Source organism: Periplaneta americana, chromosome 6, assembly GCF_040183065.1.
Source record: "Periplaneta americana isolate PAMFEO1 chromosome 6, P.americana_PAMFEO1_priV1, whole genome shotgun sequence".
Classification (NCBI taxonomy): Eukaryota; Metazoa; Arthropoda; class Insecta; order Blattodea; family Blattidae; genus Periplaneta; species Periplaneta americana.
In genome coordinates this window covers 170,008,007-170,033,004 of record NC_091122.1, presented here as the reverse complement: position 1 = coordinate 170,033,004, position 24,998 = coordinate 170,008,007, and the positions used below count along the sequence as shown (strand labels likewise).

The 24,998-nt window shown below is 36.0% G+C and overlaps 2 protein-coding genes across 11 annotated transcripts in view; both read left to right on the top strand.

Moving 5' to 3' along the window:
* Positions 1–24,998, top strand: part of unc79 (UNC-79 domain-containing protein) — a 216,646-nt gene that overhangs the window by 147,753 nt on the left and 43,895 nt on the right. For all 10 annotated transcript variants that reach the window (XM_069829515.1, XM_069829517.1, XM_069829521.1 and 7 more), the window contains 7 exons: positions 393–514; positions 6,543–6,771; positions 8,720–8,861; positions 12,237–12,504; positions 14,634–14,724; positions 20,736–21,005; positions 24,395–24,636. In XM_069829515.1, coding sequence (XP_069685616.1) covers positions 393–514; positions 6,543–6,771; positions 8,720–8,861; positions 12,237–12,504; positions 14,634–14,724; positions 20,736–21,005; positions 24,395–24,636 — 1,364 coding nt within the window. The remainder of the gene's footprint in view (positions 1–392; positions 515–6,542; positions 6,772–8,719; positions 8,862–12,236; positions 12,505–14,633; positions 14,725–20,735; positions 21,006–24,394; positions 24,637–24,998) is intronic.
* LOC138702034 (heat shock protein 70 A1-like) lies at positions 2,633–5,000 on the top strand. Its single transcript, XM_069829530.1, has one exon. It carries the CDS (start codon positions 2,765–2,767, stop codon positions 4,640–4,642), a length of 1,878 nt encoding a protein of 625 aa, XP_069685631.1. The 5' UTR covers positions 2,633–2,764; the 3' UTR covers positions 4,643–5,000.

Sequence of the window (24,998 nt, the reverse complement as noted above, 5' to 3'; positions counted from 1 at the left end):
GTTTATCGAGATTTACATGTAATATTTGCTTAATATCTTTTGTTCAGTAGTATTGGATTGTAACTGTTTAAGTTTAAATACCATTATTATATGTATTACTACTGTTATTTTCATTTTATCTACTCTGTAATTACATTGTTGAGTGGATTAAATAAATACATACATAATGTATATTATAAATTTACTGTTAGATTGGAGAGCCTCCCTCCCAGTAAAGGACACCTCCCAGATGTGGACAGATTGTTATGTCCCTTCGATGTTCTTAAATAAGAGGTTTCAGTGTATTCACATATCTCCAAAGTAATAAGTGTTTATATACCCAGTCCTTTTGGAGACCAATGTAACTAGATATTGTGTATTTCGTATTTAAATTGATGCTATACTTTACATAGGCTTTCCCAACTGATGAGAAGTCAATGGCAAAGACGCAGAGCATAGTTCTACGCCATCTGTATCTTCTGCTTGGCTACAACCAGAATGAGAGGGGGTTTTATGTTCCTCCACAAAGACTCAGGTATGATTACGTGAAGTGATTAACTACTTTGATATAATGTGAAAATATGCAAATATTACAATTAACCTTGTATTCAATTTATTTTTTTTTCTATTTCTCATTCACTTTACATGAGTTAGGCTTTTTAATTTCTTTATCGCTTCATTTTTATCTAAAACTTTTCGCAAATATTTGTCTATTTTAATAGATAATTAAATATCGTTCAGAATTTTGCTCTAATTTATATTTCTTATTTTGGAAAGAAAACTTTTTTAAAGAGACAGTGAACATAATATAGATTACATTTTTTTTTATGTTACAGTGAAACAGTGGAATCTTTACTAAAGTTCTTTGGTACTCCTGAATTATCTAAAAGTTGAGTACAGAATAGTAATTTCAAAATTACACGGTTACAGATTCTCATAAATCTTGTAAAGTAATTTCTGGAGAGCATTAATACCCTTCAAATATTACTTATGTGTTAGCAGTCTACAACTGTAAAACTGTGTTTATGTTTATTTAATACACTGTGTATAAAAAAGATGGACCCAACTTCAAAATTGACTGAACATATTGAAATTAAATGAATGACTTTCTCAAAACGCTATGAAACGTTTCATATAAAACCATTTTATCTCGAAAAGGAAGCAAAAACTAGCAAAATTGTATTATCTGAAATATCTCAAGAAATAACCCCTTGAAATTAATGACATTACTTATGGTTTACCTTGTATAACCGTTGATTTTCCTATTCATAAGAAAGTACTCAATAATGTGGATGAAAAACCGTAAATGAAAATCTATGCTTGACCACTAAACAGAAGTAGTAGGCTGTACTGATTACTTGAGTTTTACAAATTTCCATGTCTGTTTATATCTATTTTAAGAAGACATGTCTTGAAGATCTAGTTTCCCATAATGCATTTGTCCTCATACTAATAACATATTATAAAAAAGAATAGTACTTTCATGTTGCCTGAATTGTACAACACTGAACATGAGTGTAGGCCTATATTGTGTTTTTGTGTGAGTGCGTGCATGTATGTATGTGTGTGCTTATAGATAGTAAATTGTTTGTTTCGATACTCTCTTCAATATTACAGCAATAATTGAAGCATCGGCTGGAACAACGTTGTAAGTTACAAAATTTTCATTCAGCGTGTTTCTGTATAATAATGTTGTATGTCATGTTACCTTGCTATACTCCTTGGCTTGCAACAGTCCATCAATGCAGTACGTGAAATTTGTCCACTCAAAAGTTTGCTACCGTATAAGAACAACGTTGTACGTGTACACATTTTTGCAGCTCCTGTAAATTTTACCAAATGTAACTTACAACGTTGTTCCAGCCGACGCTTCAATTATTACACTAAAATTATTTAAAGAATACAGTAGTTGAACCTTTGTTACACATATGAAGAAATAACGATTGATTGTACCATCGTTTATATTTCTACCAACCCAACAATAATTGAATTATTAATAATTCTCTTTTTTTTTTCAGACTTTATAATCCCAGTGAAAATTATTTAGTACAAATCCATATTACTTAATTCTTTGTTATTTGTTTAATTTTTTATCCTTTACTTTATAAATAATTTACACACAAAACATCTAACAAGTTTCATTTGCGTTGTTTCCATCATCAATATCTTATCTTTTTATAAATGTTGCCCTTACTATTCATTTATACAAAAAGGTGACAACACGCTGATCATAGACAATAACAAATCCAGGACAAAATTATTTTAAGATAATGGTTTAAAGATCAATTTTACAGTAGATATAATGTTTATAATGAATCAGATTACGGATAACATGTGTACGTTGAGTAAGTCCTATTCACTACGGTGACTGTATTCGCTATTTACAACTATCAGCTGCTCTCCACGCTTGTAGACCGTTCCCGTTATGTAATCAATACAATACGTAACTCCCAACAGCCAATCACAACGCTCGGTGACAAAGCCCTGCCTCCGTTGCCAAGGCAACGTCTGGCAATCATACTAATAGCCGAGACTTCTCCAACATTCTCGCGTGCACTCGTACTGGGATGACGTCGAAGTTTCTGGTATAATCGTCAGAACCTTCGTAACAGCTGACGTGTCCGCCAGCTACTATATAAGAGCGTGGAAAGGCGGCAGACGCCAGTTCAGTTGAAACAAGCGACAAGCAAGCAACTACAAATACTGCGAAAGCAGACGATTATACGCATACGTGCGACATATAAACCAAGTGAATTTATTATTATCGTCAGTTAATAATACAGCAATGGCGCCGAAAACACCAGCTATTGGAATCGACCTGGGCACCACCTACTCCTGCGTGGGTGTGTGGCAGCATGGCAAAGTGGAGATCATCGCCAACGACCAGGGAAATCGCACCACTCCTAGTTACGTGGCCTTCAACGACACCGAACGCCTTATCGGTGATGCTGCCAAGAACCAGGTGGCCATGAATCCCAAGAACACAGTGTTCGACGCCAAGCGTCTCATCGGTAGACGCTTCGACGACGACAAGATCCAGAGCGACATGAAGCACTGGCCCTTCACCGTGGTCAACGACTGCGGAAAACCTAAGATCCAGGTGGAACACAAGGGAGAGGTTCGCCGATTCGCCCCCGAGGAGATCAGCTCCATGGTACTCAGCAAGATGAAGGAGACTGCAGAGGCCTTCCTGGGCAACAAAGTGAGGGACGCAGTCATCACAGTGCCCGCCTACTTCAACGACTCCCAGCGACAGGCCACCAAGGACGCGGGAACCATCGCGGGCCTCAACGTCCTCCGAATCATCAACGAGCCCACAGCTGCCGCCCTGGCCTACGGCCTGGACAAGAACCTCAAGGGCGAGCGGAACGTGCTCATCTTCGATCTGGGAGGAGGAACATTCGACGTCTCCATCCTCACCATCGACGAAGGCTCGCTCTTCGAAGTGAAGGCCACCGCGGGTGACACCCACCTCGGAGGAGAGGACTTCGATAACCGTCTGGTAAACCATCTGGCGGACGAGTTCAAGAGGAAGTTCAAGAAAGACATCCGAGGAAATCCCAGGGCGTTGCGACGCCTGAGGACGGCCGCCGAGAAAGCCAAGCGCACCTTGTCATCCAGCACCGAGGCCTCCATCGAAGTGGACGCGCTTATGGACGGCATCGACTTCTACTCCAAGGTATCCAGGGCGCGATTCGAGGAGCTGTGTGCCGACCTCTTCCGATCCACTCTTCATCCCGTGGAGAAGGCTCTGACTGACGTTAAGATGGATAAGGGTTCGATCCACGACATCGTGTTGGTGGGTGGGTCCACCCGAATTCCTAAGATCCAGAGCCTCCTGCAGAACTTCTTCTGTGGCAAGCAGCTCAACTTGTCCATCAACCCGGACGAGGCCGTGGCTTATGGCGCCGCCGTGCAGGCCGCCATCCTCAGCGGGGACACCAGCTCGCAGATCCAGGACGTGCTGCTCGTGGACGTGACGCCCCTGTCCCTGGGAATCGAGACGGCGGGCGGCGTCATGACTAAGATCATCGAGCGTAACGCCCGCATCCCATGTAAGCAGACCCAGACCTTCACCACCTACTCCGACAATCAGCCTGCAGTCACTATCCAGGTCTTCGAGGGCGAGAGGGCCATGACCCGAGACAACAACCTCCTCGGAACATTCAACCTCACGGGAATTCCTCCCGCACCCAGAGGAGTGCCTCAAATCGAGGTCACCTTCAACCTCGACGCTAACGGCATCGTCAATGTCACGGCCAAGGACGCCAGCACCGGAAACTCCAAGAACATTACGATCCGTAATGACAAGGGTCGCCTCTCCAAGGAAGACATCGACAGGATGTTGGCGGAGGCCGAGCGATACAAAGAGGAAGACGAGAAACAGAGGCAGAAGGTGGCGGCCAGGAACCAACTGGAGAACTACGTCTTCAGTGTGAAGCAGGCCGTGGACGAGGCGGGCAGCAAGCTTAATGAGGAAGACAAGAGAACAGTGAGATCGCAGTGTGACAGTGCGTTGCAGTGGCTGGACAGCAACTCCCTGGCCGAGAAGGACGAGATCGAACACAAGCTGCAGGAGCTGCAGAAGATATGCAGTCCCGTCATGACCAAGATGCACCAGGGAGGTGCAGGCAGTAACTGTGGACAACAGGCGAGGGCTTAGCAGGGCTATGGTCAGGGACAGTCATCACAGGGCTCTGGTCAGGGCCCAACAGTCGAGGAGGTCTTCTAGAGTGGATTCGATAGTGATAACTATTTGTAGAGGGCATCTGATAGAAGTACATTTGCCAAAGACTTGTTTTTAGAGACTTGAGACTGATTAGGTTAGCGGTGAGATCTGTGAGTGGTTGTTGATAGTACTATGATCGCATTAATTCACATGAATTTAATTTATGTAATCTATTGAAATTATGTTTAGTGCGCTTTGACCTGAGTGCGTGGAAGTGTGTATGTATGTTAGTGTTTTGTGATCTGTTGTTAAATTATTTACTTTTATAAATAAAAATACAGTTACAAAATAATTTTGCATGTTTCAGTTCTTAGTAACTACAGTGAATTCCTAATCTTACTTACCCTTCCCTCCTTTCCCTAATACAATTGCATAATTCGGGATAAGAAAATTGATCATGAACACAATTTTTGTAGGATAATAAATCAGTATTAGAACAAACTAAACGTAAAGAATTAAATTTTAAAACATCAAAAATCTATTCGTTATTGGGACCTAAATCAAAACTGTCATTAGAAAATAAACTTCTTGTTTATAAAGTCATACTAAAACCGATCTGGACATACTGTTCCAACTGTGGGGAACTGCTAGCAACTCAAACATTGAAATACTGCAGAGATATCAGTCTAAAACTTTACATTCCATTGTCACTGCACCATGGTATGTCCGTAATGATGGCATTCATCGTGACCTCAACATTTCAACTGTGAAAGAAGAAATATCTGCACCGATTAAATCAAATCCCAATCATCACGCATTAAATTTTCTGGATAATAGTCAAACAATAAGAATACTTAAAAGGACCAATGCTCTTGACCTTCCATTCATTTTTAATACAGCTATTTGAAATATTGTTATTTTTCTTTTGGAGTGTTGTCATGGGATAACATCTCCACTCATGTCATATTCTTTTATAATATTTTCTTATTGTCTATTGTAGATAGATTGTAAATGTGGCATAAGTGCAAAAAATGTATTAGAACAATGTCTTCAATACTTAGTGTTTACTGGTTACTGGTTAATACTGAAAATTTAAGCATATAGTGAGTGTGTATCTGTTTATCTTACTTATATTTTGTTAATGATAGGCCTGCAGTAGTTGAAGGAAAACTTCAACAGTTTTTATGCTCGACCATGCCGAAATGTAGTAATTATACACCTGGTAGCAGTCCTTTAATGCATGTCATTAAAGTACACCTACTCATTAAAGTACAGGTGTTTTCAGCCAATGACGACTCAGCTTACAGGTGTTCAGCCAATGACAAGTCTGCTTTGTACCGTTATAAAACCGCAAGTATCGAATATTCTCGGATATGCAATCGAAAGGGAATTAGCGAAAAGTCACGGAGGCTGGAAATCCAATACTGTCGCAGAAGGTTATGTTCTGTTACTATAATAATTAGCGTTAATTGTAAATAATATTCAAATAAATTAAATTTGTCATCTCGTTTTTCAATTCCAAATCAATTTCCAGGTTACACATTCTCTGCATTACATCAAGGTCAATGACATTATTGTTCCTCGGAAAAATCAATACTTTCGCGTCTGCGCACATCTCACAATTCACGAGCTACGAACAAGGTCACTTCCGATCTTCTGTCAGATACGAATAAAATGTATACTTCTGAATAATTTCAAGTTAGAAATATGGTCGAGCATAAAAAGTCGTATGAAACTTGCCTATAATGGTAATTAAGACGCTCGTATGAAAATTATGAAACTCTCACTCGTTTCATAAACAAACATACTTGCGTCTTAATTACTATCATTATAGGCTCGTTGCATAATGTACTATTATTGTACATAGGCCTATAAATTTATTTTCATATTACAGAACTTCTCCTGTGTTCAATGTTTTCCTTGCAAATCTGCCACAACTGCTGGATCAGAATCATTTGATGGGCTGGATGCTTCTGCCCACTTGCGTTGTTTTGCTGCAGTATTGTCCCTGTCCTCATAACAGTCCAAGTGCTGAGTACCAAACACCCACGTACAGTCTCTGGTATCTGGAACCTCACTCTAGACGTTGCTGGCTTATGGCTCTCCTTGTTTTGCTGTATAAGGTGGGTAATACGAAACCAAAGTGCATGCTGTTCTATAGCATTCAGCGTGTTCTCAAATGTGGTCTAATTACTTTAAAATGGCTTAAACATAATGAATATTGTAATTAGATTGGATGGAAAAAGAATCTTATAATATTACATGTACCGGTACCAATATTTTGACTTTGTAACAGGAAGATATCTCGTGTTAGACAATCGAGAAGTGTGCAAATTACAAAATTATAGTAATCAAATTAAAATAAAGAACTCAAGATTTTAAGCAATAATAATTTTCGTTTTATTGAAGTTATGGTTATTTTTAATATATTTTATGCTCGACTATGCCGAAATGTAATTATACACCTGGTAGCAGCCCTTTAATGGACCTCATTAAAGTACACCTATTCATTAAAGTTCAGGTGTTCCACCAATCAGAAAATACCATTGTAGCAATATGAAAGCGCAAGTATCGATTATTCTCGGATATGTAATCGAAAGACAACTAGTTCTGTTACTATAATAATTAGCGTTAATTGTAAATAATATTCAAATAAATTCAAGTTGTCATCTCGTTTTTCAATGTCTAATTCAATTTCAAGGTTATATCAAGATTAATGTTTATTTTACTCTCTAGATTATATCAAGGTCAATGTCGACATTTATTTCTCGGAAAAAATCAATACTTTCGCGTCTGCGCACATCTCACAATTCACGAGATATTGCACAAGGTCAGTTCCACTCCTCAGTCAGATAAGAATAACATGAATACTTGTGAATAATTTCAAGTTAGAAATATTCGAGCATAAAAAGTCGTATGAAACTTGCCTATAATGGTAATTAAGACGCTTGTATGAAAATTATGAAACTCGCTTGCGCTCGTTTCATGCACATACTCGTGTCTTAATTACTGCCATTATAGGCTCGTTGCATAATGTACTATATTAACATTCCATGGTATTCATCTTAATACTATTATAAAGTCTTAATTTATAGTCACAGTCTAGATGAAAAATATACAGAAGAGATTTACAATACACTCTACTAGTACAACACAAAGTTTTAGTATCAATTTCATGAAGCGTTATTGAATGTCATGAATTCACCTACAGAATAGAAGGCGTGAGAAATTAGGTACTTCTTTAATTTGGCTCTAAATAATCTTATGTTTTGAGTTTCATTTTTTATATTGATAGGGAGGCTATTAAAAATTTTTACTGCCATATAACGCACTCCTTTTTGATAGCACAATAGCCTTGCCGATGGAGTATGAAAGTCATTTTTTTTACGTGTATTTATATTATGAACTGTTGAATTAGTTACAAAGTTTTCACGATTATATAAGAGGAAGATTATTAATGAAAAGATATACTGACAAGTCATGGGCATTAATTGTAGTTTTTTTAAAATAGTCCTACAAGTTTCCTTAGATTTGGCACCTACTATTATTCTAATTACTCTTTTTTGTAATAGGAATATATTGTTACTATCTGTGGAATTTCCCCAGAATATTATTCCAAAACTCATTACCGAGTGAAAGTATGCAAAGTATATTGTTTTTAAGGTATTGATATTTGCTATCTTTTGCATAGATCTAACAGCAAAACATGCTGAATTTAGTTTGGGGTTATTTTTAATATATTTTAATGACATAAATACAGTGTGATTATTTCTTTGATATTCCACTGCCAAAAAAATGCCATGTCACAGGTATACAGAGCCATATTCCCAAAAATGCCATGTGTTCATGTGCGATTTATTAAAGTCCTTTAAGAAATTATTAAAAAAGTAAATTTTAATAGCCTTTATTCCATAAACTATTAAGAAAACTGTATATGTATGGTTGTATCACTGCCACTACAACCACACATGGCAACAAATGCCACGCTCAATCATGGTGCACCACTTTATGGTTTCACAGTATATATATTTATATAAATTAATACATTTAAATAAAATTCTTAAATTGCAGTATCAATACAGTCAGCAGCCTCATTCATCGCAGATGCAGTCCTTGGTAAAGATTGTTCTCAATACCCTGGATGCACAATATCATCAGTGCCGTCGAATTCCTGCCACTTTGGTCATGGGTGCGCCACCAACACGCTCCCGAGGTATGTTTTATATATTTTTAAACGATTGTCAAAACCCATATTACCAAAAAAGTGCTTTCCATACTACATTCCTTAAACAGCATTCGAAAATTCCTCCCGCTATCACTCAAGAAAATACTAGTGGAAACACTAGTAATGCCCCACTTCGATTATTGTGATTTTCTACTGACTGACCTCAACGTCAACCAGTCGCAAAGATTACAACGTGTTCATAATTCTTGTGTTCTCTTCGTCTGCGATATCCGCCGCGCTGACCACATTACCCCATCCTTCCAAACTCTAAACTGGCTATGACTTAACGAACATAGAAATTTTCATTCTCTTGTTCTCCTTTTCCAAATCCTTCACACCTCTACACCTACCTACCTTGCCTTCTGTTTCAGTTACCTGTCATCATATCATAATCTCTTCACACGCACGCAAAATAGCCGCATACTAGCCATACCAACACAGAAGACATCATCGTATTCATCATCATACACAATCTTGCTCTCGCGCTTGTGGAATACCCTACCCAGTGATATCAGAGACTGTCGGAATTTAGTAGCGTTCAAAAGCAAACTTATTAAGCATTTTCTTACTGCGTAGAGTAGGTTTACTTTTTACTTAATTAATAAAAAAAAATTTTTCTCGCTTCTTAACTTTTACAATAAATTATCTAGCTATTATTAATCAGTTAACCTTTTAGTACTTTGATTTTTATTGTATTTATAAATTTAATATTAATTGTAATTATATTTGTAATTATATTCTTAATATTGTAGTTGTAATCCTTTGGTAGAGGGGAAGAGAAAGCCTGATGGCCTTATCTCTATCAGCATAAATAAATAATAATTAAATAAATAAATAATAATTAAACCTAAATGCTAGATGCCATAAGCTAGATTATCTGTTCTTTTGTAAAATCCTCAAAGGTGATATATCCTGCGACTCTTTCTTAAACAATATTACCTTACGTATTCCAACAAAAGATATCAGAGTCCACAATCTTTTCGATATTAAAAAATTCGAAATTTCTTTCACCAGTCTCCAGATGCATTAAAAATGCCAACATGCATGGCTGCGAATTCGATCCCTTCAATGTATAGACTTAGTTTGCTCTTGGCATTGATTTTTCATTTATGTATTCTTTTAGGCATTACACTCAATTATCATTGTATCATCACTATTATTCTCATTGTATTCTTAGTTATGTATTTTAAAGTCAGTATCATGTATTTTGCAGTCATCTATTCATACCAACACGCTCCCGAGGTATGTTTTATATATTTTTAAACGATTGTATTATTATTATTATTATTATTATTATTATTATTATTATTATTATTATTATTATTATTATTATTATTATTTTAATTGTCAAAACCTAAATGCTAGACGCCATGAGCTAGATTATCTGTTCTTTTGTAAAATCCTCAAAGGTGATATATCCTGCGACTCTTTCTTAAACAATATTGTAACTTTAGCTACATTGAAAGGATCAATTGCTCTCCTGAAGCATCACCTATATTCGAAATGAAACCAAGTTCATTAGCATTCTTTACTTTTTTGTAACACTTGCCTCTCTAAAACTAGGTATATTTCCACCAATCATAAAATGTATTTGCAGCTGTGTACTTGTAGGAGTTTCACTGTCAAAACAAAATTAATGGTTCACTGAACTTGTAAACATTTATATGGTTAAGTACTCTTTGTCCCTTGTGGCAGCTCACGAATAGTGAGAAGATTTCTAAATTAACATAATTCCTTGTTCACTGTAAATTTTGTGCAAACTTTTATCTTGTGCTGAACTGTTATTGTCCTCAGGCTGTTGTACAGCACAATAAATATTAGTAAAATAAATAAAAATAAAATAAATTATTATTATTATTATTATTATTATTATTTTATTGTACTTTTGGAAATTTAAAAAATGTATTAATTTTTATTATTTCATTAATTTTTTTTATTTTGTTTTTTATTATTTATTACTAGCCATACCCGTGCGCTCCGCTGCACCTATTAGGAATAAATATAAAGTAATTACATAATTAAAATAGGACGTTTGATCCAGGGAACATTCGTTTTTGATAGAAGGATAAATCGTTTTTAATATGTTACTTAATTTAAATTGTATTTAAAGAATTACAATGCGATCATTTTGGTCCAGAGACACTCATTTGGTGCAATGACAGTTCCTTTAACATGTTTCTTATTTGTTATTACATGTAACCATAGTTTAATGACGATTGACATATCATTTAGTTTTAATGTGTATACTTTATATTACTTGCTATATGTTTCCATTGAATTATGGTAATAACTTAATTTTAACCCTTGTTTTCTACGTCTGCAGTAAATGGCGCTTGGCCCACCATGGTTTTGAACCCTTCAAATAACTTAAATAGTGATACAGCATAAACAGTGATATATAATTATATTTCTTTCTTTCGAAAATGTAAGAATTCACGAACTCCTATGTACCATTGCCATGGAATGAATAAATGTGTTTTTTCTTCCTGCTCAAAAATGTTATATTTTGCACATGGGAATTACTGCAGGAACAACAACACTACAATCTGAGGCAGCGGTGAAAATGTATTGTATTGTTATTTTAAAAGTCTTGTATATCCTTAAATTTCACTTAGAAGTTACTGTAATAACATTATAGAATTATGTCCATCTAGAGAAACTACACTTTCCAATGGTGAAATAATAATTAAACAAATAATTAGCTTCCGATATTACTTCATACAAACACAGAAACATTCTCTATAGGCTATGTTTAATAGCTTTCGATTGTTGTTGTCCAAGGCCCCTTATAGACGAAGTCATTTGTTTTTATTTCGATACAGCACCTTAGATGGCGTTGTAATTGTAATTTTAAAACTCATTTATCTCATTAAATATCAGTCCTATCAAAATTATGTATAGAATAAAACTTATAGGATATCATTTTTAAAGAAACTTTTGTTATGTAACACTTTTCATGAAAATTAATAATAAGGGAGATATTTCGATTTATTTAATTCAGGCCCCCTTATAACCCCCCTTTTAAATAAAGTATTTTAAATGCCATATAGCCTAAAATCTAAGTTACAACGAACTTAATTTATATTCCAATTTTCATATAAATCGGTTCAGCCATTATCGCGTGAAAAGGTAACAAACATCCAGACAGACATACATACAAACAAAAATGTCAAAAAAGCGATTTTCGGTTTCAGGGTGGTTAATTATACATGTTAACACCAATTATTTTTGGAAAATCGAAAATTACCAGAAAAATTTTGGCTACAGATTTATTATTAGTATAGATTACTAAGTGTCGAGACATTTCTTGAAAGTTCACTTTGTATTTTCATGTGATTGCAAACAAAAATGTTTCTCCTATAGACGTAAGTCAGCCATCTTTGGGTGGAGATGCAGAACACAGTGTTGGAGGAATTGGAACATCTGAAAAATTTGAGACGCCACCTTTATCACCTTTGTACACTGGCGACGGAAGTTCTCATGTATCAGTCAGCACAAAGGCGGGCAAGATGCAAGCCATGTATCACCAGAAGTCATCTGCAGGCGGTGGAATGGAGACCCATTGGGAGGAAGCACCCCCGCCTGAAACCAAGTCGAAGCCACATCTAGACCGCAAATTGCCAGAGTCAAGGTATCTTTCCTTATTGTTTTATAATACCAAGTTTAAAAGAAAACGTCCTTATATGGTATTATCAGCATGTTTGGGTTCCATTCCAGCAAAGAAGTTACTAACTCGAATCAAAATTTTAAAGTGAATCTTTCCATCGCATAATTTATGTTATTTTAACCTTTTTATTTATTTGTTAAACATTAACATTTATCAGTTTTCTTAAGGGAAGTTTCTACTTATCACATAGCAAAATAATGTTAAAAATAGCATATCTTCAAGTAGTCATAAATATGTTGTTGTTGTTTTCTAATAAAGTCATTTGACCTCTTGCACTCCAATATTTTTCAAAGATATTGTCATGGCTAGCCACTGAAGCACAGATTTTGAGGTGTTCCGAATCCATTTCTTGGTTTGAGTTGCACTTTGGGCAGTTAGGGGACTGATATATTCCAATTCTCTTCTATCAATAGTCTCTAAACACACACCTTCATCTCAAACAGCAGAAATAACTAAAATGCTCTCTCAATTAATATCACTCAATAAAAGAATTGTATTCCAATGGATACCATCCCATTGTGGAATCCTGGGAAACGAGAATGCGGATGCTTTAGCAAAGAAGGGCAGCACTGCTACTTACAGACCTGTTACTAAATCTACGTATTACTCTGTGAAAAGATTCATTAAATCTACATACTTAGACTTCAACAAACAAAATTTGATAACACAATCCCAAGGGAAAAAATGGAACTCTCTGCATCAAAATCCACAGTTAATTCCCGATTTACCACGAAAATCGTCTGTAACTGCATTTAGATTGGCAACAGGCCATGATTGTTTGGCCAAACACCTGCATAGAATTGGAATATATCAGTCCCCTAACTGCCCATTGTGCAACTCAAACCAAGAAATGGATTCGGAACACCTCAAAACCCGTGCTTCAATGGCTGGTCATAATAATATCTTTGAAAAATATTGGAGTGCAAGAGGTCAAATGACTTTATTGTCAAACGCCTGGCATTAGAAAACAACAACAACATATTCCAATTCTATGTAGGTATCTGGCCAAACAGTCATGGCCTGTTGCCAATCTAAATGCAGCTACAGACGATTTGCGTGGTAAATCGGGAATTAACTGTGGATTATGATGCAGAGAGTTCCATTTTTTCTCTTGAGATTGTGTTATCAAATTTTGTTTGTTAAAGTCTAAGTATTTAGATGTAGTCATAATTATAGTACTATTTATCAAAGCTCTTTCAGTTTTTTAGTGATGTGTGTATACACATCAAGCTTTAAAATAAAAAATAATGCTTACTCTAGAATAAATCTTTCCCCTTAAAATAATTTTTGAATTTAAACATAATTTTTTTATGAAGTCACTACATGCCTGTGATTAGATGCACTCTATTCACTTATTATAGCAGATATTGAATCTAAATTTAGCCACTTGCTGCTAATAAATACTAAAACACTTACTTACTTACTCATGGCTTTTAAGGAACCGAAGATAAGCCCTCACATAAGCCTGCCATCAGTTCCTGTCCTGAGCAAGATTAATCCAGTCTCTACAATCATATCCTACCTCCCTCAAATCCATTTTAATATTATCTTCCCATCTATGTCTCGGCATCCCCAAAGGTCTTTTTCCCTCCGGCCTCCCAAGTAACACTCTAATGCATTTCTGGATTCGCCAATACGTGCTACATGCCCTGTCCATCTTAAACATTCTGGATTTAATGTTCCTGATTATGTCAGATGAAGAATACAAGGCGTGCAGTTCTGCATTGTGTAATTTTGTCCATTCTCCTGTAACTTCATCCCTCTTAGCCCCAAATATTTTCTTAAGCACCTTATTCTCAAACACCCTTAAACTCTGTTCCTCTCTCAAAGTGAGAGTTCAGGTTTCACAACCATACAGAACAACCGGTAATATAATTGTTTCATAAATTCTGACTTTCAGCTTTTTTGATAGCAGACTAGAAGACAAATTCCTCTCAGCCGAATAATAACAGGCATTTCCCATATTTATTCTGCATTTAATTTCCTCCCGAGTGTCATTTATATTCGTTAATTTTTTACTAGTATTTTAATGCGTTATTTTCTCTGTTACTGGTTTAGTCGCCATTTTTTATTAGTTTGTTTTTTCATTTCAGTTATTCCATAGAAGCTGATGAAACTGAATCAGAGCTTGCAGCAATTCCAGAGAGCCCAAAGTCGGATAGTACACTGCACGGAAGTCCTCATGTATGTATAAACTCAGTAGCAGGAAGTATAAAACAGTTACTGCAACTTTTTTCAATAACATTTTTATTCTTGTTGCATGATGCTATCCCATCAACTTCATAAACGTTACTTAAAAGTACAGCTAAAAAAGATGATTTGTAAAAAGAATGAAAATGATTGATAATAAGATTCCTTCAACTTTTTGTGTTACCTTACATAAAATACGGTTCAATAAATACCAAAATTTGTTGCTGTAACTCTGTTACAGTGGATATCAGGTAATCTATGGCGAATCCTCGCCTCATCTCATTGAATATCATATCACTATCACCAATCTCATCGACACTAAATAATCTAGTAGTTGATACAACATCGTTAAATAACAGTAAAAAAACTGTCACACATCTGGGGACTCAAGGTAGTGAGTGCAAATCATGATCTGAGGCTATACTCGTGCAAGAGTTCGAATCCTGTTTGACTAATTGCCTGGTTGGTTTATTTTTTTTCCTAGGTTTTCCCCAACTATAAGACGAATATTAGGTAATCTCATGGCGAACCCTCGGGCTCATATCGCTGTCACCAATTTCACCAATGCTGGACAACGTCGTAGTTATAAATAACCAATGCTTTATTTGGGCCAGCAGCCACTGGTACTCACTATGTAAAATTTGTTGAGGGCGTACTAGAAGCTTTCACCATGATTAAAATGTCACTGCACACATCTTAACTGAGTTCTTTAAGGTAGAAAATATTTCTACATTCAGGATTAATTTTAAATGATTTAAGCTAGAGTTTAATACAATTATCTGTAAGAAAAATATTTTCACTTGCCTCGCTGTTTATGTCACGGGCTCTAAAATCCAACAGAGAACTCTAGAAACTTGGTAGTCATTATAATGGACTATGAATTTCGAAAAATTATCTGCTTCCTCTTTTATCGTCTATTAACCCTATAGCAATATCTGCTACAAAAAATGAAATAAAAGAAATTGAACTCCAACTAGGGGTGCTTTTCAGCAAAACATGATGCAGACGTAACATTTATTCATTAAAATGAATCTCCACTGCATCAGTATGATTTACTGCTGTAATTCAAATCCTGGTTGAACTCTGGTAGGCAGTCGGCAGGAGATCTGAATTCCCATAAAGGAAAAATTGGCAACAAAACCTCACCTTCATGAGCCCTTTTGGAGAATTTTGTAGTCTTACAAAAGTAGCAGTTGTTTTTATTTTACAACTAAACCGCTGTATAATTATTATGAATTAAAAAATTACATATCTTACAAAATAAGGATATTAAACTCCCATCAAAATAAATAGGATTCAAATGTTTTCATGAGAAGGAGCATCTACGTCATTGATATGCACTCATATGCAATTAGAAAATAGCTTTCCATTTACTTATTTCTTTTCTCTCCAATGAAATTAAAAAGAATTAAGTTAGTTTATTTTCATACACATATTTTTCTAAAATTGGCATTTCATCTTAGAAAAATTTCAAAAGGAAAGTGTTCATTGTTTTAAAATCTGTCATATATTTTAATTCAGTCTAAGAGTGTAGAACATGCGCAATGGTTAAAATTATTATAAAGAAAATAAAGTGTTCTGTAGCGATCAATTATTAAGGCACGTTTATCATGTAACTCTGTACAATTTAGTTGAGGAATGTTAATAAAACTTAACTTCGTGTATGCACCTTTTACAGTAAAATCATGTAGAATTTGTTTTTATGTCAAAATAGTTCAAGAATTTTCGAAAAAAATTAAAAGTGAAATGATTTAACTTCTTTTTGTCAAAGAATTACATTAAATTCAACTACAGACCATCCTCAGGTTGTGTTAAGTAAATTGATGAACAGTAAATTTATTTGATACTTTCTGTACCGGTAGCAATAAATCTGTTGTTAGGCATGAGAAACCCAGTCTAATTGAAGATAAACAAAATTATTCTTAAGTCAATGCAAGAATGTGGTATTGTATTCTAATAAAGTGGATAAAGAATATGACGTGCTTTTTATCTTATAAGACATTCAGTCAATCAAACTGCTGTATCTCCTCATGAGGAGCATAGGGCATTCACAAAGTGCCTCCATCGGACCCTGTTTCTAGTAAACTTCTTCACTTCGCTCCATGTTTTCCCCTCCCTAGCAATTTCCTCCAAAACTGTTCTCTTTCATGTATTTTTTGGCCTTCCTCTTGTTCTACTACCCTGGGGGTTCCAATCCAAAGCCATTCTTTCTACTGCTCCATCTTCTTTCCTGATTGTGTGCCCTATCCAATTCCACTTTCGTCTTTTGATTTCTATTTTGATTTCTTTCTGATTTGTTATCTTCCATAGTTCTGAGTTTGTGATTATATCTGGCCATCTAATTTTTTTAATTCTTCGTAAACATCTATTAGCAAATGTTTGCAGTTTATTTTGTATAATTTTACTTGTTTTCCATGTCTCACAGCCATATAATAAGACTGATTATAAGACATTAATGTAATATAAATCTATAAAGAATTTGTACATAGCTTTTTGTACTTAATCTATCTCTCTGTTATCAATTTTTCATTTTTATTTATGATGTTTAGTAGTTTCATTCTAGGCACGTACTTGCATTCTTTAGTGATATTTTAAATACATCTTTAACATCTTAATTTGTAAGTAAACAATATTAATATAATCAGTGAGATGTTAAGATACTTCACTACTGTACTGCTCATTCTCAATGACATGATGCTTGACCTGCACGAGAGAGGGAGTTAACCACAAAGCTAAGATTGGCCAGACTAGGCCACTACTTTGTGGAAACCAAAACAGTAAAATTAGTCGGACATAAATGACGCAACGTACACTGACCATCGTGCCAAACTTGTTTTCTAAGTCCTTGAACGTATACTTTCCAGTTTTTCCCGTTAATCTTTGACTTCCTATGCGAACAGGGTTTGTTGTTGTTAACCAATACTGAATTCTTGACAATAAAGCCATTAATTTTCTTGCTGTCCAATATAGGAGAGTGATGTAGCAAAAAGTATAACTGTTTTAATGTAGGAACCATATTTTTATGTTGTGACAGTTATACCTATACGCAATCTCCAAACTGTTTGAAGGACCACAGTCCTTGTATATTTACAAAGATCTCACCCTTCAAGTAGATGGGCTGAAACTATTTCTTGTGTTTCGTTTAAAGGTATTGGAATTGTACAATCCTTTACTCTCTTCATATTTTTATGGATGAGAGGCCCAAAGACTTGCTTACTGATAGCGGGTGTATTTCTTTAACAATCAACCTATCTTGACTGTGAATCGCTTTCCTTCCTCTAAGCTTCTTCTTACTGCTCTTCTTAGACATTTTATTTGCACAAAATTACTCTCACTTTTCGATATCCATCCAATGAAGTAAAGGTGCACCTTTACGGTTCAATTTTCCATACATGTACGCATACAATCTGGGAAGAGTATTGAAAGAATCAAGTTGAAAACACATGTTCAATTAAGATCCATGCACATTTCGTGTCTACATGGTGAGCCATGTTGAACGTCATCTTTAGATGTTAATTGTTGTTGTTTACAGCGTATTCCGAATCTCACCGGTCCGGTGGGATCAATGACGTCACGTTGCAATGAAAATAAGGAACAAAACTGCTGGAAGAATCGATGCTGTCATGGCGACCGTGTAAGTGGTTATCTGTGCTACGCTAGCAAAATTTTGCGAAATTTTCGTACTGCCATCTCGTTCAAAGAAAAGAGATCATGAACAACTTATTTCTTGAATCGGTAGTAATAACTGGTCCGTTGAAATGTTCGCTCATAAGCCATTAACATATTGTTTTTACGTTATGCTCATTACAAACAATGCAGCAGAACTAAAGCAGAACACACCGCCATGACACAACAGTGCACGATGTCATTTGTCTGCTAATTCCCGCCCTATACAAGAATCAATCAGATTCACTGATGGCGGCTGATGGAGACTGCCACCACCTCTGCAAGTTGATGGAACCGGTGCGACACCGGTGGAGCATCAATGACGTCATCGGTGGAATTCGGAACACCGTGATGCCATCGGATTGCTCACCGGTGAGATTCGGAATACGCTCATAGTCAACTGTTTGAGGACAGGTCTGAACTTCACAAGTGAAACCAACATAGCACCACTTATGAAGCAACTAGACCAAGAGATAATGGGGTAGGATGACCAGTTCCTTTCCTCCTCCATTGCATACATCGCCAATTAGCTACATAATATATCAATTAATAAATATTAAATATCAAACCAATATTTAGATCTACTTGATTCTCAAAATTGTAGTTGAGCACTCCATACGCACTTGTATTTGCGATAATCTTCAATAAAGCTATTTTTCAGTTTATTCACGGCCACCTAAAACAATTAGTTCCTCGCTATATGCTACTGTTGAATAAAAAATGCACAAGATCAGTGATGGGTAGCTTTCATTTGTCTCAATTAGTGAAAAAAGGCATGCACAATTGAATGCATTATACATCTTGATTACACAACTTTTAACACTGTATCACTTCAGAATATGTATGATAAGAACTTTCTTGTGTTAAATATATTATTAACGTACCTTGTTAACATGTTTCGACCTATTTTCGGTCATCTTCGGAACTGGTCGTTGTTGGTCTTGGCGCCTCTATTTTCCTGTGTGGGTGTGTTCGAAGTGTAGAGTCAAAGAGTGTACTACTCAACATATCAATGAACCAACAGGATTACAACGAAGAATTAAACACAATCAAATACATAGCACAAGAAAACAGATACAACCCCAACATAATAGACAACATAATACGTAAGACAAAACAAAACCACAAAAAACAGAAGAATACAACACAAACACAAGAACACAAAAAATACATCACACTAACATACGAAAACAAAAACACACATAAAATTGCAACCTCATTCAAGAAATTAAACTACAACATCGCATATAGAACAAACAACACTCTACAAAAACATATCAACACACAAACAGCACAAACAAACAAATATAACAACACAGGCGTATACAAACTCAAATGTAACACCTGCAACAACTTCTACATAGGACAGACAGGCAGATCATTTCAAACATGTTACAAAGAACACATCACAGCCATAACAAAATTATAAAACACCTCCACATATGCAGAACACATCACAAATGCCAACCACATCTACAGAGACATCAACACAGACATGGAAATACTGCACATCCAACCAAAAAGCCAGACACTCAACACATTAGAACAATATGAAATATACAGACACACGAAAACACACCCCAACGGAATTCTCAACACACAACTCAACTTCAAACACACACACTCTTTGACTCTACACTACGAACGCACCCACACAGGAAACAAGAGGCGCCAAGACCAACAACGACCAATTCCGAAGATGACCGAAAATAGGTCGAAACATGTTAACAAGGTACGTTAATAATATTTAACACAAGAAAGTTCTTATCATACATATTCTGAATGCATTACTTGAATGAATTTAAATACTATTATAGTCACAATCATGCCATGGTATGAAAGAAAAATTACACAACCTCGAGCGGGAATCGAACCTGCGTCTTCCTGTTCTCCGGTCAGGCGCTCTACCACTGAGCTATCGGGTTCGTCTCACGCCAAAGGCTCGGAATTATCCTTTCATACTGGCGACTCTGTTATAGAGTACTGTCCATAGCGTCTGATCTAGTCAGCACTGCTTATGGGTTGAAAGAAACTTTACAAATGTAATCTTCATCTTACGATGTTTGGTGACGTATATTCGTCCGTTGATGTGACATATTAATGAATTTAAATACTATTATAGTCACAATCATGCCATGGTATTCAAATGCTTAAAATTGAAAGAAAAGTTGAACCATGTAGATGCACCTTAACTGATGTAAGATATAAATTCTTAATCTCTCCCTCCATCTTCTCAGACAATTGTGCAATGGTTTTCCAAACTTCGAAGCATCATGCCATTACAAATGCGCTGTACTAATTGTAGTTCCAAGTTTAGTAGTTTATGTTGATTGTGTTAGGAATCATTTGAGGAATTGGTGAGCATTAACGAACCATGCAGTCCTTTGACAAGAGACGAGCATTTAGGTGTTCGAACTCGTCAAGTGACCGTGAATTTTGAAACTGCAAATGTAGCAACACATGAACCACCAAAAATGGCGGTAGTGGAAAATCGCCCACAAGTTATTGAGGCTCAGGCAGTACAGGTGAAGACGGGAGGAGGGCCTGAACCAGTGGCTCCACAGCGTCGACCGATATGGTTTTTGGGAAGTGAGGAAGAAACTCTGCAGGTAAAAACTAATAACTCGCTTGTATGATTGTCTTAATCTCCCATTTATCTTGCATGTCATAAAATTAAATGGACTGCACTTTTTAAATCGTAAATATAATTTTAAAAAAGCATTGGTAATAACATATTGAAATGCATTCTAAGAACATTCTATGTGTCCTGTCATTTACTACGTTTTTATGGAGTATTCAAATCGATTTGAATACGTTTCTCATATTGAAACTTTAATGAAAACGGGAATTCGAAACGATCTGAGTCTCAAGGTCGAAACTCCTAAAAAGTGACATTGGATTGTATTCAGTATGCATGAAAACGCATATTGTATTCAAAACGACCTCAATACGCTAAGCGCATTAACGATCATCATTTGTTTGATGTGTCAGTTGTTTTATCGGCAGTGAGCGCAATTATGAGCTAAACTAACACTGAGGTAGTTCCCTTCGGGCTATTCCATCTCAAATCGACCGAAATATAGAGAAAATTGACCTTGCAATTTTTAAATACAATGAACCTTTTTTTTGTACGTAGAGAACTGTGATACAATGCTTTGTGCAAAGTTTGAGGCATCAGAACTTCATAGTGTTTAAATTAAAAATATTTAAATTTATCGTATTTTCATAAACTCAGCAAACTGTTGTGGCTCCGAAACCCTTTCACCCAATGATCAAACTCGTGGTTTATTTTGATGCTGAGAAATTAAAGTTTATATTGACATGTAAACAGTTTTTCTTACTTTTTATGGAAATGGAGAAATTTAGATTTTTCTTCATTAAGACGCCTTTGACCACGAAAAAATATTTTAAAAATATATGGTTAGATTCCACATTGAAAGTATAAATAAACACATATTTTTTACTGGTGGTACGTTGATAAGAAAGTATTGAAAATATCAAATAAAGAAAATAAATAGTACATGCTTGAAGTAACCAGCTGACTATGAGACGGGAGCTAGCCGAGACAAGCAAGGGCAGGAGACAAACACGTGATGTTTCATTTAGTAGCGCATAGCTGGGCTAGCTTTATCACAAGTTTTCATAAACACAGGAGTAAAATGACGCCCAACTATCTCTTATCTTCAGCTCTCGGCCAGTGCGTGCGGTACTGCGCCGTTCAAGTCTAGGCATGTGAAAATAATTTATTTAATACCATCGAAACTTATTGTGGAGCCACTAAGCAAACAATGCCGAAGTCCATCTTAATAATGCAAGGTTTTTTCTCAATATTTTTTACATTTTTACAAATTGGCAAAAAGCCTAAAAGTAAGTAAAATCAGATTATCTGTCTCTCTGTGTACAAAAAAAAAAAAAAAGGATTACTTCTTAACATAACCTACCAAATGTCAGCTTCAAAATAAGCTCCTGTTCAATGTTCTGCAGTAAATGGTTCCAGAGGCTGAGCGCTGAAAGAGGCTTGTTTTTATAAAATACGCTAAATTTGTCGCTCAATAGTACGAAAACCGTTTGACTTTCGATAGTATATTTTTGAAAATGCAGTCCTCAGCACCTTGTATAAATAGAGAAAAAATTAGAGTACAGTATTAAAAAATGCGAGGTTTTTTACTGATCGATTTCATATGGAATAGCCTCTTCGTACTTCACTTATTCAGCTCGCATATACAGACAGAGGCAGTGAAAAGTTACCACACTGTGCAGGGGGCGTTGGGGAACAGATTGTCCGAAATCCATTGCTCGACTCATCGGTAAGCTGTAGCAGCGTGGAAAGGCATTCAGTTTCATTATGGTAAGTCTAAATTATTAGTTAAGAGTTACCTAATGAATGAATGAAGTTGAAATCTGATGTATATCTTACCTTTCATTAAAGCAGCTGTTGAAAATGATGTCCAGCATTCTCGATAGATATGTTGCATCGTGTTAAAAATTCCGAAACATTCGTTTTACCTCCACCTCTGAAATTTCAGTTATCATTCATCTGGGTTCATTCTCCAGGGCTTCAAGAATATGTGGATTGTTCTTGTACACTTTCTGTTTTAAAGTTATCCGTAAATAAAATTCAAAGGCACTTAAATCGGGGAAATGAAACACTCCATACGCTTCCCGCTGTCCACACACTCCATTTCCACCACTCGGGAATTTTAGGCCTACCGTAATGAAACAGAATGCTCACCTGCGCTGCTACAGCTTGCCGGTGAGTCAAGTAATGGGTTGCAGGCAATCTGTTTCCCGACGTCTCCTGCATAGTGCGGTAACTTTTCACTGCCTCTCTCTGTATGATCAACTGCAACCCCACAAATATTGAAAAGGCGTGTTGTAACACATAATATTTTGTATTTTCTTGAAAGTCATTACTACCATTCTTCATAAACAGCCAGAATATTAAGTTTTGTGGAGTAACAGCATACCTCACCATGAAATGAATAGGCTGGGTTCAAATCCTGGTTGGGACAAGTTACCTGATTGAGGTTTCTTCCGGGGTTTTCCCTCAACTCATTACGGACAAATGCTGGGTAACTTTCGGCACTGGACCCTGGACTCATTTCGCTGGCATTATCACCTTCATCTCATTCAGACGCTAGATAACCATAGCTGTTGATAAAGCGTCGTAAAATAATAAATTAAAAAAATATAATATATAAGTTTCCATGCACCTCGTTAAAAAAACACAATGTTAACCAACAACTACTTTCGAAACTTCAGCTTCCGTATTCAAATATGTATTGAAAATTTCAAATTGTCAATCTTTAAAAAAAAACAGCTTCAAAGCACTTTTTTATTCTGTTGTAGGATGTGATACAAAAATAAAATTCGATACTGTTAAAAAAATTGCTAGCACTCTGCGCTGTTGTTGACCTACTGACATTTAAAATGTTAAGAAGTAACCAACATTCCACTAAAAATCATTACTATATTTCAAACATTCTATCAACTGTGAAAACTTTCCACCAGCCCTTCTTTAGTGATGCTAGTGCTCTAGACTCCTAATAGCTATGAATCTTAAGTTAAGTATCTCGGAATAATAATCACGATAAACGTATTCAAATCGATTTGAATACTCCATGCAAACGTAGTGATTGTTATTTCCAGTTATTTCTAATTAAAACTTTCCATTCCTTACTGTCTTATTTTCTATTACATAAAAGGAAATTGGAAGCGAAAGTTATATTCTTGAAAGTTTTCAACAAACTCAAGATGCTGCTTTGCCCAAAAATCTCGACATATCTCTGTTCACAATTAGTCATTATGTGATGGTTATAATATGATCTGTGATAATCATAATAACGGACATGGTATAGGCCTACTAAAGGAGTTGCATAAAAGCATTGTACAAGCTAAAATAAGAGTGGCTTTAATAAACAATTTATAGTACCAATATCAGAAGTAGATTTTTAATTTCTTCCAATTAACATAATATATAATATTGCTTGTATTTCAGACGTCAGAAAGTACAGGCGAGAAGTGGGGAGTTAAAGAAGGTGTGAAAATGATGGTGACCTCATCCCTACTGTCTGTGAGTCAGCCTCACACACAGAGAGCGCTGACTGTGACACAGAACAGCACAGACACAGGAAGTCCTAGTAGCAGTAGTAGCTCCACTTCCAGGATAAGTGGAGGTGCAATTTCCGGTACTGCTCCAGGGGCTCCTGCAACAAGATCTCTGGGGAAGGACACTCAGGCGTTAGTATCACAATATAAGCACTGAATGTGTGTGCAGCGAATAGGGATTATAAAGAATGGACACTTCGCGTCGGTACCTTTGATGTAGCCGGACTGATTTCAATGACCTTCAAGCCAGCTAAAGCGTCAGATTCTGCTTTCTCCCTAGAGTTGGCGCTGACATCACACCAGCTAGCAGTCGACACAGCGGAAATATAACACATATAATTAATACATCTAGGTACATTATGTACTCAAAATAAATTGGATCCATAAAATAATAAATCCGTCATTAACTGTAATGTCTAGACTCTAGAGTTCTTTTATAATGAGAGTTGAGACGTTGACCCCAACAACAATTAAAATATGTAATGATTTGATAG

Bases quoted from the DNA above. Each gene is read 5' to 3' on its own strand.
- LOC138702034 (XM_069829530.1), top strand. From the start codon at position 2,765: ATGGCGCCGAAAACACCAGCTATTGGAATCGACCTGGGCACCACCTAC.